Consider the following 18394-nt stretch of genomic DNA (forward strand, 5'->3'; position numbering starts at 1 on the left):
AGCAGGAAGCATGGCGGTCTGCAGGCAGACACGGTGCTGGAGAGGTAGCTGAGAGTTCTACACCTTGATCTGCAGGCAGCAGAAGTGAACTGTATACCATACTGGGCATAATGAACATGTGAGACCTTGAAGCCCGCCCCCAAAGTAACGCAGTCCACCAGGAAGGACAAACCTACTCCAACAAGGTCACACCCCCCAATAGCGCCACTCCCTGTGGGCCAAGCACACAAACACGTGAGTCTATGGGGCCATTCCTATTCTAACCGCCACATTCTGCATTTACAGTAGCCCTGTCAAATTCGGATGTGCTGACCCCCAGCTCCTCTTCCCACGCCTACCTCTCTGTGTGAGTGCTGGCAACAGCTGTCCTTCAAGGTGTCTGGACTGGGATGTGTGCTCATATTCGATCTCCCTCCTTAAAATTTTATTTATTATGGTTCTTTGTGTGTGTACATAATGACGGTGTGGGTGTGCACGCGCGCGCTTGTGTATGTGTGCACACGCAGCATGTGTGTGGAGGCCAGAGGACAACTTGGTGGATTTTCCTACCTTTATCTGGGTTCCAGGAACTAACTAAGCTCAGGTGCTCGCCCTTGCTTGGGAAGTGCCTTTTTTCCTTCTGAGGCGTCTCGCAGAGCCTGACCTCCCCGTATTTGATGACGTCCCGAGTGTGACCTGTTGGCGAATCATGCAGCCTCTACTGAGAGCGTGTTCTCACCGTGTGTTCTCACGGCGTGTGCTGTCGCGCTGGCTGAGGCGTCGCCATCTCGCTTCCTCTTCCATCTGCTTCTTCCCCTTCAGCCAGCTCAACCCGGAGCAAGGGCGGGGGCGGGTGCTGCCGGAGGGCTCACCCTACTCCTCAGAGCTCTCAGGGGCCCCCACTGCTTCCCACGTGGGCTCCACCGACTTCTGCTCCTTCACCTCTGGCCGCTCAGTCTTTCCGGATCCCTTCCCCTACGGTGCTGTCTCCATCGGACCATCTGCCCTGCCCCTCTGGAATCCTTTCTACATAATAAATACAGATGATATCATTGCAGTCAAGCGTTGCATAGTGGCGGAACGCGTTCTGGGAAAAGTGTTGATTTCTTCACTGTGGGAACATCACAGAACTCTGACACAAACTAGACAGCCGAGTCTGACTATGAGCAGATCACGCTGTGAAGCCTCCCTCCCGCCCTCCCTCCCATGCTCCCCATCTTCCCTCCCATCCTCCCATGCTCCCATGCTCGCATCCTCCCTCCCTCCTTCCCGCCCTCCCTCCCATGCTCCCCATCTTCCCTCCCATCCTCCAATGCTCCCATGCTCCCATCCTCCCTCCCTCCCTCCCTCCCTCCCTCCCTCCCTCCCTCCCTCCCTCCCTCCCTCCCTCCCTCCCTCCCTCCCTCCCTCCCTCTCTTCCTCCTTCACTCCCAGATCTTTCCTAATGCTGCCCTCTCAGTAAGATCACCCACTGTCAGCTTCCAGCGGCTAGCTTCCAACATGCCCCCTTTCTCCATCCCTTCCTTCCTTCACCTCCTCTCTGCCCGACACCCTGCCTGTTGGGCCTGTGAATCTTCTCACCTTGTGACTCTCACGGGAGAAGAAAACCCCCACCAAGGTGGCCCCTATGTTTCCCACCAAATCCTCAGATGCCTGGGATATTGTCGGACCGTTGGCTGAATGAATAGGCGGCTAATGTGTTTTAGTTGAAATTTATTATTTTACTCCTCCACTTAAAAACAAAGCAAACTTTATTATGCCCATCCTTAAACATGGAGGAGATTGAAGAAGGAGCAACAAACCCTCCTGGCATGTGTCACCTCTGTGTCACCGATCATGTGGCCTGATTGGCTTCCACCATGTTGGAGATAAATCACATGTACTGTGACATATGCACATCTCTGCGTGGTAAGGACATTTTCCTGTATTGTCACAGTGTCTTCCCGCACCTACCCGAATGAGTTTGTTACTTGCTATACATGCTGCCCGTGTTCACATTGCCTGATTATTTCACATTCTTTCCAGCTAGCTTATTCCAGTCAGAGTCCAATAAAGAGTCACTAGCTGCATTTCTCCAGGTCCTTTTGCTTGTCTTCGGAGACACGGTCTTGCTCTTAGTCCAGGTTGCCCCCAAACTCATAATCCCCCTGTCTCAGCTTCCTGAGTGCCAGGGCTACAGCTGTACACACACACTCTCCACCCCGCCCACTCTGGCTCCTTGTGCGTTCAGAAATAGTCATCTGGACAGAGCCCACATCCTTCACACCATATCTTCCCCCTACTCAGTGACATCTTGTTCAGGACCCCGGCCCTGTGGTCCTGTAATGGGTTTCCCTATCTGGCTTTCTTCTGATGTTATTAGTTTTTCTCCTCTCCTCACTGTTTCCTACAACCCGGAAGTGATTTCTGAATGCTGGCAGACCGCGATTCGGTGAATGAAATCCCGTCCTGTCATTTCTTCATTTGGAGCATGGGGAACTTTGGGACATACTACTAATTAATATTAACAAAGGAGGGACCCCTTTTTATTTTCTTTTGAAAGTCCTGACGTTTGCATGAGGGTGTCCTAAAACCCTGGCTCTCAAGCCTGCGGTGATGACTCGGTGGTTAAGAGGGCTGGCTGTTCTTGCAGAAGACCTGGTTCTGGTTCCCAGCACCCACATGCTGGCTCACAAATGTCTGGAACTCCAGTTCCAGGGGGATCTGATGCCCTCTTCTGGCCTCCGTGGGCGCTGTAAATACGGGATGTACAAACGTACATGCAGGTAAATACTCATACACATAAAATAAAATGGTAGATACAATCCGTTAAAGACACCTGGGTCTGTTTTGTGCAGGTCTCTTTTGAAGGGGTCTACATGGTTCTTGATAAGCTTGGTGAGCCTCCTCCAAGCTTCAGAACCACCAGAGACTCTGCGTTAAGCATCGTCTCTTCTGTTTTCATAAGTAGGATAAAATGAAGAGTGTGTGGTGCCGTGTGGTTTTTCCTGTGGGAAAATCGGCTTCCCCTGGGCTGGTGGCAAATGTCCAACAATCTTTACACGAGGGCACTGTACCCCCTGAGACCAAGCCTAACGCGCTTTCAGTTTTGAGACTTCTGCTTGGAGTTTGTTTCCAGGTAGGATAATAAATTCTCACGGGAGGCAAAAGTATAAAGATGTAAGAGTGATTCCCCCCCCCCCACCGTTTCTTTCTTTCTTTCTTTCTTTCTTTTTTTCTTTTTGGTTTTTATGAGACAGGGTTTCTCTGTATTGTTTTGGAGGCTGTTGGTCCAGCCCAGCCTCGAACTCACAGAGATCCTCCTGCCTCTGCCTCCCGAGTGCTGGGATTAAAGGCGTGCGCCACCACCGCCCGGCTCCCCCCGTTTCTTTGTAGACTGCACAGAGCACTGGATAAGGGGCTGCAGAGCTGGAGTGCACTTCTGAGATGTGCTAGCGTATAACTGGATTAGAAATAAATAATGGTGGGCATTGGTAGCTCACGCTTTTAATCCCAGCACTCAGGAGGCAGAGGCAGGTGGATATCTGTGAGTTCGAGGCCAGCCTGGTCTACAGAGGGAGTTCCAGGACAGCCTCCAAAGCAATACAGAGAAACCCTGTCTCAACAAACAAACAACAACAACAACAAAAAGTAAATAATGGACTCAGGTTGTTTCCTTGGATCCTGGTTTCTAATTCTTAAAGTGTAAACACATTTAATATCTCTAATTTACCATCACCAAATACTTAGGGCTGGGGTATTTATTTGTTTATTTATTTATTTTGGGGTTTTTCAAGACAGGGTTTCTCTGTATAACAGTCCTGGCTGCCTTGGAATTCACTTTGTAGGCCAGGCTAGCCTTGAACTCACTGAGATCCTCCTGCCTCTGCCTCCCAAGTGCTGGGATTAAAGGTGTGCTCCACCACTGCCCAGGAGGACTGGGTAATTTCTAAAGAAATTAATTCCTCACAGTTTGAAGGCTGAGAATTTAGAGGTGTGCTCGTGCATGTTTGAGTGTGTGTGTGTGTGTGTGTGTGTGTATGTGTGTATGTGTATGTGTGTGGTGGGTGTCTCACTGAGTAAAGGCCTCTTTGCTGGTGAGTGGGGGACACACACAAAACAGGACTCTATGTAGTCCATAGGGAGTCCATGCTAAGGGGCCGATGAAAGGTAGCTAAAGGCTACCTTAGCTTTTACTAGAGGCCCAACCTACTTTCATGATAACTAACTCACTTAGTAACTCAGTAATTCACTCATGCATTAATCCATTTGAGGTGGTCAGGGGTCCCTTGACTCAGTCATATCTTAGAAGTCTCATCCCAAAATACCATTAATGAGTGAATTTGGGAATTAAGTTTCCAATGTATGTTCAATCTTCAGTGCTCAGTCTAGTGTTTTGTGCTGATTTAGGTGTAAAAATATGTTCCCTGACTCTTTAATGTATGAAGTAGGACGTACCTACGTTACCCAGATAACATCTTCAGTAAATAAACCTCACATCACAACTTCCTTTCCCCTTTTTATGATGTAGGAAATCCAGGATCCGTTTATGCAGTGGCTTGGGAGGCATGTGGATCCTGAAGGAGTCATAAAATCCAGCAAGCTCTCCCTTAAGTTCATTTCCTCTTACACGTCTGAAATGGAGATCACCCCATCTTCTATTCCTGTGGTTACCGACCCCGAAACCTTCTCGTCAGAGCACTTTAACTTAGAGACATATCGGCGAAACCTGCAGACCTCGCAGCTCGGAAAAGTAATTCTGTTTGCAGAAGTGACCTCTACGACCATGAATCTCTTGGATGGGTGAGTTCCAGTCAGGTACTTGGCCTGGCCAAAGTGTCCACTGATGTCTGTCCTATGTACCCGGTGCCAGGGGAGAGGGACAGATCCGCCCATCATCTGAGCAGGGTAGACAGACTCTGTCCCGTGTCATCCCCCGCTTCAATCAGAGTCTGTATTTTATACGTGGCTTTGGTGGATGGGGTTGTGTTTTATTCGTGGCTTTGGTGGCTGGGGTTGTGTTTATACGTGGCTTTGGTGGCTGGGGTTGTGCTTCCTTTAATCAGCCGTTTAAAAGTGTCCTTGGAAAAAAGTGTAACAGGTGGCAGTGGTCTGGGGACCATTTTTTTTTTTGTGCTGTGGTAATCAGTGGTAAACTTTTAATCTGGAATCTTCTGCTGGACGTTAAAAGAGTGAAATGGGAGTGACACAGCTGGGTTAGATGGAGACAACTGGGAATGTGTGTTTTGAAAACAGTTCTAGTCCGTTTCTAGTCATTTCCTAAGCTTTCTCTAATCCCATTTGTGTGTTTGAAACTTATTCTTACTGTAAGCATTCACTTTTACTTCTGTTCTTTGGCCTCAGTTCGGAGTCAAAACATGGAAAACAGGTGAAAGGAAGTTTCCTAAATGCCACTCGTTATTTGTACTAATTAACACGATGGTTTTAGTTTAAGGTGTTGGGTGGAAGAGAGAGAAACTCAGAAAAGTGTCTTCCCTGTGCATGGAACCAAAATTGACAACCACAGACTCCAGAAATCACTGAATTCACAGTTTCTAGGGTTTACACACAGGGATCATTGGACGGGTAATTCTACATACAGGAATGCTGTTGCCTTCGTTCTAATAGTATCTGGGGTGGAGCTAATTGGCTATATGCTTATGTTGGTACAAAATAAAGCCAGTAGCTGGTGTGTCCTGACTCTCAGGAAGTTGGCAGAGGGGCGGCTGGTGTGTGCAGTGATGTAGGGAATTGGCAGAGATGGACAGAGCGGGAGACACAGCTATAAGTGAGCTGTGACTGAGCCGTGTTAACTAGTGGGTTTTGTTTATTGAGTTGTTTGTGTTGCTGTAGGTATTTATTTTTTCAGTTTTATTTTCCCCAAAGAGAAAAGTATTTCTGCTTTCCTCGGGCAGTGAGGAATCCTTCTCTCTCTCCTAGTCTGGTCTGTGCCAAGCATGGCCGGTGGGATGGCTTTGGTTGGTTGGTCCCTCACGGGAGCTGTCCTCCACCACTGTCCAGTGGGCTCCCTACCTGTACTCCCAGGGAAAGCTGCTTACAACAGCCTAAGGGATCAGAGGTTCTCAGAGGCTGTGGCTGTTTTAGGAACAGGTCTGCTTAGTGCTGGCAGGACCCAGAGTAGCTCACGGGGATCGAGTGACGGAGTGTGTCTTCCAAGAGTGCAGCCGGAAGGATTTCCGGTGCAGGCATGGCGGGTGAACTTCTCTGTTAGGTGCTTCTCTCTCACCCCACCCAAGGCAGCTTGCAGAAGAGAGGGTTTGCTGTGTGGTTCCTCAGGGAAAGGAGTCTCTCACCGCCACCGCAGGGAACAAGGCGGCGGCAGGTACGGTGAACCAGAACAACCGAGAGCTCACGTCTCAAATGGAAATCAGGAAGCAGAGTATAAACTGGGGGTGGCAAATGACTGTGAAACCTCAAACTTGCCCCGCCCCCCCAGTGACATATTTCTTCCAGCTAGGCCACACCTCCTAGGCCCTTCCCAATCAGAGCCACCAGTTGGGGACCAAGTGTTCAAAGGCTAGAGCCTGTGGGAGACATTCCTTTGAGGTTCCACAGATCCACACCGTGCACCTCATGGAGACACATGTGGCGCTTAGCTGGCGATTCAGAAGCTTTCCCTTCTAGACGTTTCTTCGCCATGCGTCCCTGAATCCAGCCACGCCATTCATCATCTCTCGGTGCTTGGTAGCCACCAGCGGACAGTCATGTATCCCTGTCGTGGTGCCTAGCGTGCTCGGCCACAGGAGGGTGGAGCAAAGCAGGCTGGGCTGATATCTGTGGGGAGCTTACTGGGAGTTACATTTGGCTTTTGTGTCTCGTATCTCAATGCCAGGCCTAGTCACATTAAAAAGAAAAAAAAAAGACAAGGGAACAAATGTGGCCTTCATGTACGTGTACTTTGTGTGTGTGTGTGCATGTGTGTGTGCTAGTGTGCATGTGTGTGCGTGTGTGTTTGTGTGTGCATGTGAGTGCGTGTGTGAGTGCCCGCGCGCGTGCATGTGCACGCACATGTGTGGAGGCCACAGGTCGCCGTCTCCTTAGCTGCCCTTCACCTCACTGTTCTGAGATAGAGTGTCTCACTGAATGTGGCGCTTATCCCTTTGACCGGGTGGGCTGCCCGGCAAACCTCGGGGGACCCGCCTGTGTGCCCTCCTCCCCAGCACTGGGTCTCAGGTGTGCGAAGCCACACCCAGCTTCTTTCTGTTGGTGCTGTGGAGCCACACTGGGTTTGCCTGTCTCACACGTCACCAGCTGAGCCTTCTCCTCCCCCACTGGGCATCTGTGGCTCCAACTGGAGGCGGGCTTCGCTTCTAAGGTCAGGGTGGGAAGACGGTGGGGTGACTGGGAGTCTCCAGGGAAGTGTTTCAGTCTCCAGGGAAGTGTTTCAGTCTCCAGGGAAGTGTTTCAGTCTCCAGGGAAGTGCTTCAGTCTCCAGGGAAGTGCTTCAGTCTCCAGGGAAGTGCTTCAGTCTCCAGGGAAGTGTTTCAGTCTATTCAGGAAGGCGTCTGGGGACCTGTGCGGTGACTATGCCGTAGCCCACGTCCATAGGATTCAGAGTCGCAGTGGAGAGTGGAGACAGTTACTCCAGGAAACGCTGGCTCTGTTTTGCTGCCTTTTTAAGGCATTGTCCTGTTCTTGTACCTTGGGGATCTCCCATCTGACAATGGCCTAGGCGCTCACTGTGTTTTGGCTTTCACTGTAAAGCCCACTTAACCGCTGTGCGGTGGCAGGGGCTGCTGGACGCTCTCGTGTGGTATCTGGGTGTGACACTGGGCTCATCTGCAAGTTAGGAAGACCCTTCACCTTCTGTCCCAACCCCTTGATTCTAGAGGCAGTGAGAATTACTTGCCCATTACATTACCGAAGGCAGTCAAAGGGCACGCGGCTCTCCCCTCCAAAGACAAAGCGTCAAAACCCAACCTCTGGCTGATGCTCCCCGGTCACTAGATGTGGACAGTGTGGACATGCCGTCCAGTTCCGTCCAGTCCCCTGGTTTGGACGGGTAGCTGCACCTTCATCCCCTAGCCCCGTCCTTTTCTCTGGCCTTGAGGGGAGCGGGAGAGTGTTCTAGATGCCTCAGTCTGCCTTGCTGGCTCTGTGGGAGGCCAGATCCTTTATTTTCCTTCCTGTGCTATTTCCATGTTGAGTTAGCTCAGCTGTTGGGGAGAGTCCCAAGAAATGGACTCCAGGCTGTGCCTGGCCCAGCAAGCCGCCGAGCGTTCCCTGGTCACGTCCTACAGCTGTGCCAGGGAGCCATCTGCAGACATGGTGCCGTGTGGTGCGGATAGGTACAAGGCCGTCACCTCCCACCTGTTTGCTTTGCTGGGATATTCAGGGAGCCTGTGCATTCTGTTTACCGGTCAGATGAGGGGCCCGTCTGCTCGGGAGGACAGCTGACCACAGAGCACTGGATCGTGAGTCATTGTTATTTTTGGAATTGTCTTTTCCCAGAGTCACAGTGTCTTTCTTGATTGACTTATGCCAAGTCTCTGTCAGATACTGAACTGAAAACATGCGAAGCCTTCGTGTGGGCAGCCAGATGAACACAAACTGTGTGTAAACGTGCACTCACCGGGGGTTGGCTGCTTTTTATTCGTAAAGAATAATTCCGAATCTCCTATTTAACGTTTAATTGCCACTGTGCAAGTCCCTGGATTTTGCCTCTAGCATTATCTGGGATAAGCCGGGCACTGTGCTCACCAGGTACCACTACTCTTGCCTCAGGGCGAGTCCCCAAAGTGCATTCTGGTGACACTGAACTTGAGGAGATGTGCTCCCGTGTTTGTTCCAGGGGAGGGTACGGGAGAGACAATGCAGGGCGACAAGCAGATTCATCAGCGGGTCAGTGGGCCTTTTCTGCGTGGTTACTCCTTACTGAGTGTTGCTCCTCCATTATAAGGCTCGTAGTCAGTGGGGGAAACGATGGAACCATGACTGTCTTCTCCAGCCAGCTCTGAGACATTGGCGGCATCCCCTCCCTCAGCCCCGCGCTCTCGTAGCTGTGAGAACACAGAAGTTGAGCAGCAGGTGCTACCCTGGCACCTTCAACAGCTTCATCTGGCCTGGAAGTGTCCCCATGTCAGAGACGCCACCAACCACTCTTGCTGTTTCCAAGTGACCACCAGTGCTTTCAGAAGGATAGAAGTTTCTGGGTGGTGTTGAGGTGGAAGGAACAATTAGGAGACAGTTGACTCTACTAGCAAGGGGGAAAGCAAGAAAAAAAAAACAATTTGTGAGAGAGCCGTGAAAAACTGCTTTTGGACATCATGGATACAAGCTCATGTCTGTAATCCCAGCACTGAGGAGGCGAAGGCAGGAGGATTACTACAAGTTCAGTGCTAGCCTAGGCTACATGGGCTCCAGGCTACAGAGTGAAACCCCGTCTCCAAAACTTTTATAATTTTTTTTTTTTTGTGTGTGTGTGGGATCACATTAATGAGGATAGCCGCTGTTATTTTGGGAGGATATCTTGATCTTGAGAGTTCTGGGCTAGCCCAGCTCTTCAGCCGCGGGCTCTCCTCCCTAGCAGCCCTGGCCCTCTCTTCCCTTTCTCCCCTTCTGAATCTACCCCGGGAACTGGCTCCCTCTGCTCTGTACCCTCCTCCCATGAAGTCCAAGCCTGAGAGGACAAAAATTGGGCTGGAACTAATTTAATGGCTGAGTGACCTCACAGTGGAGAAACAGCCGGATCCTAATAGGGGGCTTTGTCTCCGTTCCCACCCTGGCTGGTAGCGTGCCAGTCGAGAGTCGGGCGGGAAGCACAGGTGGAAGAGATTAGAGCTGTCAGAAACTTTGAAAAATTGATTCTGGAGGCCGGGCGAATAGATTGGAGCTGACAGTGTTGTCCTAAAGATTCTAAGGGAAAATCCTGTAGTTTAATTTGAAATCCCTTGATTATTCATTAGCTCTCCAGATGGCTTTTGTTGGTGTTTTACATATTAATGCCTGTATTGTGTTATCCACGCACTCCTAATGTGCACACAGGTAATAGGCAGGGAATAAACTTGTTGGTAAGTGTCCCAAATTAATGGGATATTAGCGTAATTGTGAAATAAAAAAAGGGCTTTTTTACAAAGTTGATTGCTTTGGAATAATTAATGTGAGATTTTTTTTTAAAAAATGGGCCAATTTAGTACTTTTAAAAAGTGAAAGTGATTGGCGAGTTTCCCCTTATTTGAATGTTTACATCTACATTAAAGTTTAGGATATAATTCCAGGGTTTGACTTCTGCAGCGGTCACGACTGAAGGGTTATTCTGGCAAGTTTTCCAGGAATTTTATTTGGTCGATCCACTTCGACACCTGAATTAAGTTAACCCTTCACACGCCAGGCCACTCACGTCGAGTTACTTTAGGGGCCTGTTTTTAGCATTCTGGGTTTGTTGTTGTTACGTGTGTGTGTGTGTGTGTGTGTGTGTGTGTGTGTGTGTGTGTGTGCGCGCGTGCGTGTGTTCATGTGAGTGCATGCATGTATACATGTGAAGGCCAGAAGCTGATGCTGATGTAGTATTTTCCTCAATGGCTCTCCACCTGTTTTTTGTTTGCTTTTTTTTTTTTTTTCTGTTCAGGCAGGGTCTCTCACCGAGTCTGGAGCTTATGGGACCAGCTAGGCTAAGTTCTCCCCCTCCCCAGCCCTAGGATGTCCAGTGTATGATGCTTTTGTATGAGTGGGTGGGATCCAAACTCCGTGTGCTTGAGTGGTAAGCATGGAACCGACTAAGAATTTGAGAGGCAGAGGCCCCTTTCTTACTGAGGCGGTAACCGTTTTATGTCCGCAGTGTGTTCTTTTTAGGTGACATTTCACTGGCATGGGCCGTCTAGGCTTCTCTCACAAATCTGGTGTCTTGGTGAGTTTGCATTGCTGTAGCAAAGAGGGAAGAAGACCCTATAGCAGGCTGGCGCGCTCTGGTCCTCCCCTGCTGGAGGCCGGAAACGGGAGGCCAGGGTGGCCCAGGGTGCTGAGGCCCTCTCTGGGTCGCACATAGCTGCCTTCCAGTGTGGTTTGTTCTCATGGTGGGGATGCGTGAGAAGGCTCTTCAGAGCCTCTTGTATGAGGGCGGCACCAACCCCATCCTAAGGGTCAGCCTTTGCAACCTCATCCTCTCCTGGGCCCCTCCCCCTCATGGGGGTGAGCCGGGGTGGAGGAGTTGCAGACACTCAGCCCACTGTACTGTTTGACCCGAAGCATCCCGACCTTCGCTGTACCAGAGTACAGGTGGATGTAGCCGGGGATGCAGCAGACATTCTTCAGGGGAGGCCACCTGCTCAGCCGCAGCAGAGGCTGGGCGGGCCAGAGGCCCTGTTGAGGCTTTTTAAGCCACAGCCTGGTCTTTTAAATACTCTCAGTGGTGGCAGTCTGAACCTCGAGTTCACCCGAGACCTTCAGGAAATCGCCGTGAAAGTACGTGTCGAAACTGTGTAGTTGTTGTGAGTCCCTCACCCCAGCACTCAGGGTGGATAGTGTAACGGGTCCTGTTGTCTTGGGATAATGGTTCCAGGATGTACTAGACCAGGTTGCCTCAACTTTTTCCATTCAGAGCCTCTTTTCCCCAGGGAATTTTTGTTAACACATCCCCTGACGAAGAAGACACCAGAATTTTGAGAGAAACCCAGAAGGTCCATTCCAATGAAATGTCACCTTAATATATATATAGAAGTTTATAAAATAGCTATGCGAATCAAGCATTTAATAAAAGCAAATCATAAAGCAATTTATTTAAAAACAGTTCTTCAGTGCGTACGCATACCATTTATTTAATACAAAAGAAGATTTGCGTATCACTGAGATGCCTGGCCTTGTTTATTTTTACATAAGGGCAAATTTTGGCTGAATATTTGATACTGTAGGAAACACAGCCTCTCCCTTTTTTTTTCTCCACAGTTGATTGGTACTTTGATTTTGTAGTCATCAACGCTGAGAACACTGTTTTGCTTAAATACAAAGAGACAGAAGTATGTTCAGGGCCAGTTCACAAATCGTTGGAAATTCTGTTCTAATTCCAAGTCAAAATTTACAGAATGATGTTTTTTAAAGGAAACTCGACTCAGATAGAAAGTTTAAAACCAGACATTCTAACACGACCAGAAGAGAGACTAACTCGAGGCCTGGCAAGATGGTTGAGTCAGTCGAAGCCGCTGCTTCCAAGCCTCAGGGCTGAATTTGGTCCCTGCAGCCGGCGCCTGTCTTAGGAGGAGAGAACGGACTCCCTCAGGCCGTCTTCTGACTTCCACACGCGTGCCATCACATCCGTGTGCCCACACATGCACTGCACACTCACGCGCGATAAGTAGGTGACGGTCGTGCTTTAAAACACTCACACTGATTGGGTGCTTGTGAGATAGAGGCTAGCAGGCAAACAGGAAACGTCCTGTTTTCCGTAATCAAACCTTATGTTTCTGTAAGAGCAGAAAAATCTGCATGTCCCACTGCAGTTCATAACATGCTAGTCTCAGATCCGAGCCACGGCGCCTCAGGCAGCAAATTACTGGCATTGTCCTGTGTGGTGGCGTGTGCAGTTAGAAGTGGACATGTATGTTCAGGACCAGTAGCTCCCAGAAAATGGATAACTTGACACTATTTCCTTCTCTGCATTGTGTTCTTGGTAATCATTCGTTTGTTTTAATTTGAAGTTCAGCCACTCAGCTAATCACGCCTGAGCACCAGCCGAATGTAGGTCCCAGTTGGTGGGGTGAGGTCCTTGTGCTCAATTCCCAGAACTGTGTAAACTTGACATGGTCTTACACACCTGTAACCACAGCACTCTGACGGAGGAGGTAGCTTAAGGTCACAGTTACATAGTGAGTTTAAGGCTAGCCCGGGCCACACAAGACTGTGTCTTACAATGAGGGAAAGAATTAAAAACAAAGAAGAGAGGAAAGAAAAAAAAGAGACAAACTCAATGAAGAGAACCTCGAGGATGTCTCTAGAATCTAATTCTTGTAGCTCAGGCTCACCTTCGAGAAAAATGCCGAGGAGTTGACTGCAGTTGAGAAGTGACGTGGATCCCCGTGGTGTCTGGAAGCATGTTCACTGGAGTCCACCGGGTGCAAAGGAGGTAGCCCATACCCACAGGGCCGCAGCCTGACCTGGGCCAACCCAGGGTCTGCTTACTAGCCACCAGGCCCGTCAGCCAGGGACACTGAGCATGGGGGAGGCTGGTGCACAGCCTTGGCTACTGGGCCTGGGCCGAATCTCATGACTTTCCACTGTGAACACGTCAGGTCCGCTGTGCCTGCTCATCCCACTCAGAGGTGCAAGCGGGTAGTTCATGCCAAGGCCCTTCCCAGGGTCTCTGACTCGCAGGGGAAGGTTGGTGAGTAGTGGTTTAGCCTGCTTGTCCCTTGGAGAACACAGACAGCCACTTAATTGGAAACTGAGAAAAGGCAAGACTTAGAACATTTGTGTAGTTGTTTTGGGTTTTTCTTTACCGTTTACATCATGTTTGACCAGACTGGGATCTGATCATACTTCTGGTCCTACGTGGGAACATTACTGGCCAGCCTGCCTACAAGATCCCAACTTTACCTGTAGTCAAAGGCTGTGAACAGGTCTGGTGTGGTTAAGACCCGTGGTAAGAGAAACTTTTCACAAGTCGGTTTATGGGTTAGCACGAGTCCTAACGTGAGACGTTTCAGATGGGTTTAGAATGGAGTGTTTACGGAGGCATGACCACTCTCCTGTGTACACTTGGTGGAGACAGAGGCTGAGCGCCCCCCCCTTGACAAATGCATCGTATTAAACCCCTGTAAATGTGTAAAGAAAAAATAACCCTAATATCGTGCTGGGTAATCAAGCAGATTATTTTCCCTTCTGTTTATTAAACCTCCTTTCCTGGCTTCCACCTGTCTGCTAACTTTGCTTTGTGGCTTATTTAGAACTTCTGTTTTTCTTTCAGATAAAAATACTTTACCTGCTTTGGAGGCAGAGTGAGTGACCCCCCCCCCTCAAAGCTTTTATACACCGGCACACCTCACCTTGGGCACAGAGGTCTGTTTCTGCATGAAGGGTATTCCGTCACTCGGAGAGCCCAAAGCCACATTTTTTCTGCATTGCACAAGAAGTCATTCATCATTTTCTTTTTCTTTTTTCTTTTCTTTCTTTTTTTTTTTTTTTTTTGGCTTGGTTCTCCCTGAAGAGTATTCAAATTAGTGAGAAGGAGAGCGGTGAGGTCATTGGCTGGCAGTGGGGGCTTTTCTTAGGACGTGGGGAGGGGGAAACAGGGAGCTTGGAAAGGAAAGGTCTCTCCCTGCCCCTCTGCCTGTGGGTTCCAGAGGTCACCTGAATGCTAACAGAGTTCTCGCAGTTGAAGTTGGATAATATGTGTGCACAGCCTTGACCTAAAAATGAAAGTGCACCGAGTGGCTGGCCGCGTCAGCAGCCTGGAAATGTTGGGCTGCAGACTCTTGTCTCACGCCCTTTCTGGGCCAGTTTCCTTGTCTGTGCAACGAGAAGGCTGTGTTGCGTATGTGGCTTATTTTTTTAAGAGATAAAGTCTTTATCGAATGAGGTAGTTTACAGGAGTCCCCAATGCAAACGGCCTCAGGGCTTTCTCAACCACTAGGCTTGAGGGTAGAGGCGGCCGGAAGGTACCTGAAGTCATCAAGCTGGCCCTCACTTGTTTACCAACTTACTCCCTTTATTCCTTGTCCTGCTCTAAAAAGAATTTAAGGCGATAGGGAACCTGCTGCTCTTCTAAGTCTTTTGCCCAGCCAACATGGATGCTCTGTGTCACGGGAAAGCCATGTGTACATGCCATATTTACAGCACATAGTTCTTGACTTCTTCAGGGTTGCAGGAGTGATGGATGACTAGAATTTCCTTCTGGGGTCCAGGGAAATCTGGGCGGGTTCCACGTCCCTGTCATGCTAAGTGACTACTGTCATGGGTGGGAGTGGGGAGCAGTTGTCTAGGTGAGTGCTTGAATGCTGCCCCTTGGAGTTACGGGACATCCAAGAAGGAAGTCTGTCCTTGGTTCACGTTCAAGCCAAACATCCAGACTGTGCAGGGGACGGGCAGGGAGCTGGGGGAGCCTGGCATGGTAGTGCATATCTGTAATCCAAGCCTTTGGGAGGCAGAGGCAGGACAATTAGGAGCTCCAGGTCACGCTCAGCTACATAGCAGGCTTTGAGACCGGCTTGGAATATGTGAAACCCTGTCTAAATAAACAACTGACCAACTACACAGACTGCTGGAGTGGGAGAGACCGCACTGAGAACTCGGCTGCCTTGGGAGCTGCCCCTGGGCCCATGGAACCACGTGGAGGCTTACAAGGACAGGAGGGTGGAGGGAGGGGAAGGATCAGGGCTGGGGGTGCTCTCAGTGAGGTCTTTCTAACATTTCAGGTCTTGGGGTTCCTTCAACACTTGCTTGGCTGAAGGGCATATACCATCCAGGTCCTGCCTGGCATCCGAGCGAGGCCACTCATGCTTAGAGTGGGGTAGAGTTTGAGGTTGGAGGCTTCCACGAGCTCTGCCATCTCTCTCCTCCTGGGGTTTTTATCTGTGATTCTTTCCTCTCATTTTCAACGTCCTTCCTGCTTTTGAAACCACTCGGTGGTGCTTTGTCTTTTCAAAGGGACACAAGACAAAATGCATCTGACTTTTAGCATTCAGTGATGTCTGTGGAGGAGCTTAGGTGTTGGAGCCGTGACTGTGACCTCAGGCGAGAACCTGCAGCTCCTTCACCAGCTCTGTAAGGGGCCAGCAAGGCTCTGGCTTTAGTCTCCTCTTCCCTTGCCCTTCTGTTCCTTTCCTGCCTGCCGACTGCTAAATACCCACAGGGGTCTCTGAGGAATCAAGGCCTTTAGGAGATGGCAGCAGCGTCTACCTATGCTGCTGCTACCCAGAACACAGTTGTGACACACAAGTCCCCTCCATCATGGCATTGTCTCCCATGTCCACATCAGCCAGCAGTGTTTGCCAGCCCTCATCCTCGCTTGCATCCGAAAGGCCAGGCTCCCATCAGAGGATGCCCCTCGGTGCTCTGGGCAGCCATAGCGAGTCTCACCTGTCCCGGGTTCAGGTAACAAATGCTGATCTCACGACAGCTCTGTGTGTCTGAATGGTTCTTCATAGACCCATCCCATTCCACAGTGGAAGTCTGACCGTGATTCTGTGACTCAACTATGCCCCAAGTGATTGTGGCGTCTTTATGAGTTTATGTTGACTGCCACTAAGGAGTTTCTCATCCCATATAGTCTGTTCTCTAATCGTTTCCGTCTTAGTGGGACAGGCTGTTTGTTCCTCTGTGCCATTATCTGTAAGTATGGATGCTGACACCGACAGGCTGGTTCTAAGGTCTACACGAGGGTGATGGCGGCCACACCCAGGGGCTCCTGTGCAGCTGCCAGCCCCAATCCTGACCCACAGAACTCTCTTGTTTCCTTGAGTGGCAGCTAGGTTAAGACCTTTCTAGTTAATACAACTTCCTGTGAGAGTTGTGGCTGCCTTCCTGTTAGCTTCTGTTGAGTTCGCGGTAACCCTTCAAAGGTCATGAATGCAATTATGGAGGTCTCGTTCTCGTGTTGCGTGAACTTGAAAACAGAGCTGAAATAATGATCAGATTTTAGAAAACCAACAAGAGTGCCAGAGACCTGTGGGGCAATATGAAAATGTCTAATACATGTATAATCGGAGGTCCAGGAGGACAAGAGAGAGAGAAAAAAAATATTTGAAGAAATAACAGCCAGATGTTCCCCCAGTTTGGCAAAAGACATAAATTTGCAAGTTTGAGAAGTTCAGCTAACCGAAGCAAGGTAAACACGATGAAATCACCTAGGCACACCACACACATTGCCAGAGCCCCAAATCACAAAGAAATGTGTCAATCAGCCAGTTGGAGGAAGCCAGCACTTCAGGTACAGAAGGATGGGGCGCTCCCCACCCCAGAAGCCGCAGAGCCCAGAGACCATGTTTACAGGGCAGAACTGTGTTTTTAGAAGCTCAAAGAAAACAGAGCTGTCAATCCAGACTTTACACACGACAGAACATGCTTCTACAGGGAAGGACGTGCCAGGGTGCAGGTGAGAGCCAGTTCCTAGGAGTCAGAGGATGCACACCAGAGGGAAAGACGGAGGCGGGGTTCCATGTGGAGGGAACACTTGGTGCCCGGCTGGGGGCACTGTCTTGGATGTAGAGAACCCTCAGGAGGTGGCGGGTAGCTGGCAGGAGTGGACAACTAGGGATAGGCCTTTGGTTTGATAACTAAATTCTGCTCTGTGTTTGCTGACTACCGACACGGTGTGATCAGCTGTCCACGTTCCTGCTGCTCCCCCGCCCATGGACTGGACCCTCGAACTGTGCCCAAATAAACCCCTTCCTTCTTTAGTTTCCTTTGTAAATTTCACTCTTCTCAGAGCAGCGAGGAAAGTAACTAATCCAGAAGGCTATCTGGGTGTATTAAAAAAATCCCTTTCTGCCCACTTTCTTAAACATGTTGTGGGCGTCTGCCTGAAGCAAAGTTTCTGCTGCCGTCTTGGGCAGTCTGTGTACAGACGCGGTGCCCATGGCAGCTCCAGCCTCCAGGTCAGGGAAGCCGGGAAATCGACTGTGGCCGCCCAACCCAGTCGTCATGCTAAGAGGAGGTGTGGGTTAGGAACGGATGCTGTAATCCCTAGGGTAGCCAGGAAGACCTAAGAGAGTAGATGCAGTCAAAAGCCAAGCTGAGGCGCTGGAGAGACGGCTCAGCAGGTAGGAGCATTTGCTGCTCCTGCAGAGGACCCAGGTTCGGTTCCCAGCACCCACACGGCAGCTCCCAGCCATCTGTAAATCCAGCTCCAGCGGATCAAATGCCCTCTCCTAATGTATACGGCTACCAGGCACGAATGCGGTTTCTTTTGGAAGCTCTCGTTGTGAGTCGGTGACACAGTCATGTTCCTACATAGCGTCTTACATGCAGACATTTCAGATAGAGTGGAGAAATCGTAGCATGTGCTTACAATGGAGCTATGAAAGGAAAAACAGTCGGGACAGACGAGATGGCTGAATGGCTTATATTAGTGTTTACCACCAGCAACCTGAGTTCAGTCGCAGGGACCTACATGGCAGGAGAGAACAGAACTCCTGGGAGTTCTTGTTTGGGGTCCATGCATGTGCTGCAGCATGTGTACACTCATGCATGTTATATGCACATGTTATACACACATGCAGATTAATCCATGTGATGGAAAGAGGAATATTGCTCAGCAGTCACGGTGCATGTGAGCGTGTGAGCGTGTGCGTGTGAGCGTGTGTGTGCGTGCGTGTGTGTGTGTGCGTGCGCACGTGTGTGTGTGTGTGTGTGTGTGTGTGTGGTGTGTAGGCTTCTACAGGTTGTGCTGACCCCAGTGTGCCCATCTGCCCGAGTCCAGCAGACCGGGGACACTGCAGTCAGCCAGTGCCACATAAAAACTAAAACACTGGGCCGAAGCTAATGACTC

General features: G+C 49.9%; 1 protein-coding gene across 7 annotated transcripts in view; it reads left to right on the forward strand.

Annotated features, from left to right (window-relative positions):
• The window catches only part of Hlcs (holocarboxylase synthetase), a 185852-nt gene that overhangs the window by 59524 nt on the left and 107934 nt on the right, over window positions 1-18394 (forward strand). For all 7 annotated transcript variants that reach the window (XM_040750430.1, XM_040750429.1, XM_040750428.1 and 4 more), the window contains one exon: window positions 4490-4761. In XM_040750430.1, coding sequence (XP_040606364.1) covers window positions 4490-4761 — 272 coding nt within the window. The remainder of the gene's footprint in view (window positions 1-4489; window positions 4762-18394) is intronic.

Source organism: Mesocricetus auratus, unplaced genomic scaffold (genome assembly GCF_017639785.1).
Source record: "Mesocricetus auratus isolate SY011 unplaced genomic scaffold, BCM_Maur_2.0 Super-Scaffold_100008, whole genome shotgun sequence".
NCBI classification, from domain to species: domain Eukaryota; kingdom Metazoa; phylum Chordata; class Mammalia; order Rodentia; family Cricetidae; genus Mesocricetus; species Mesocricetus auratus.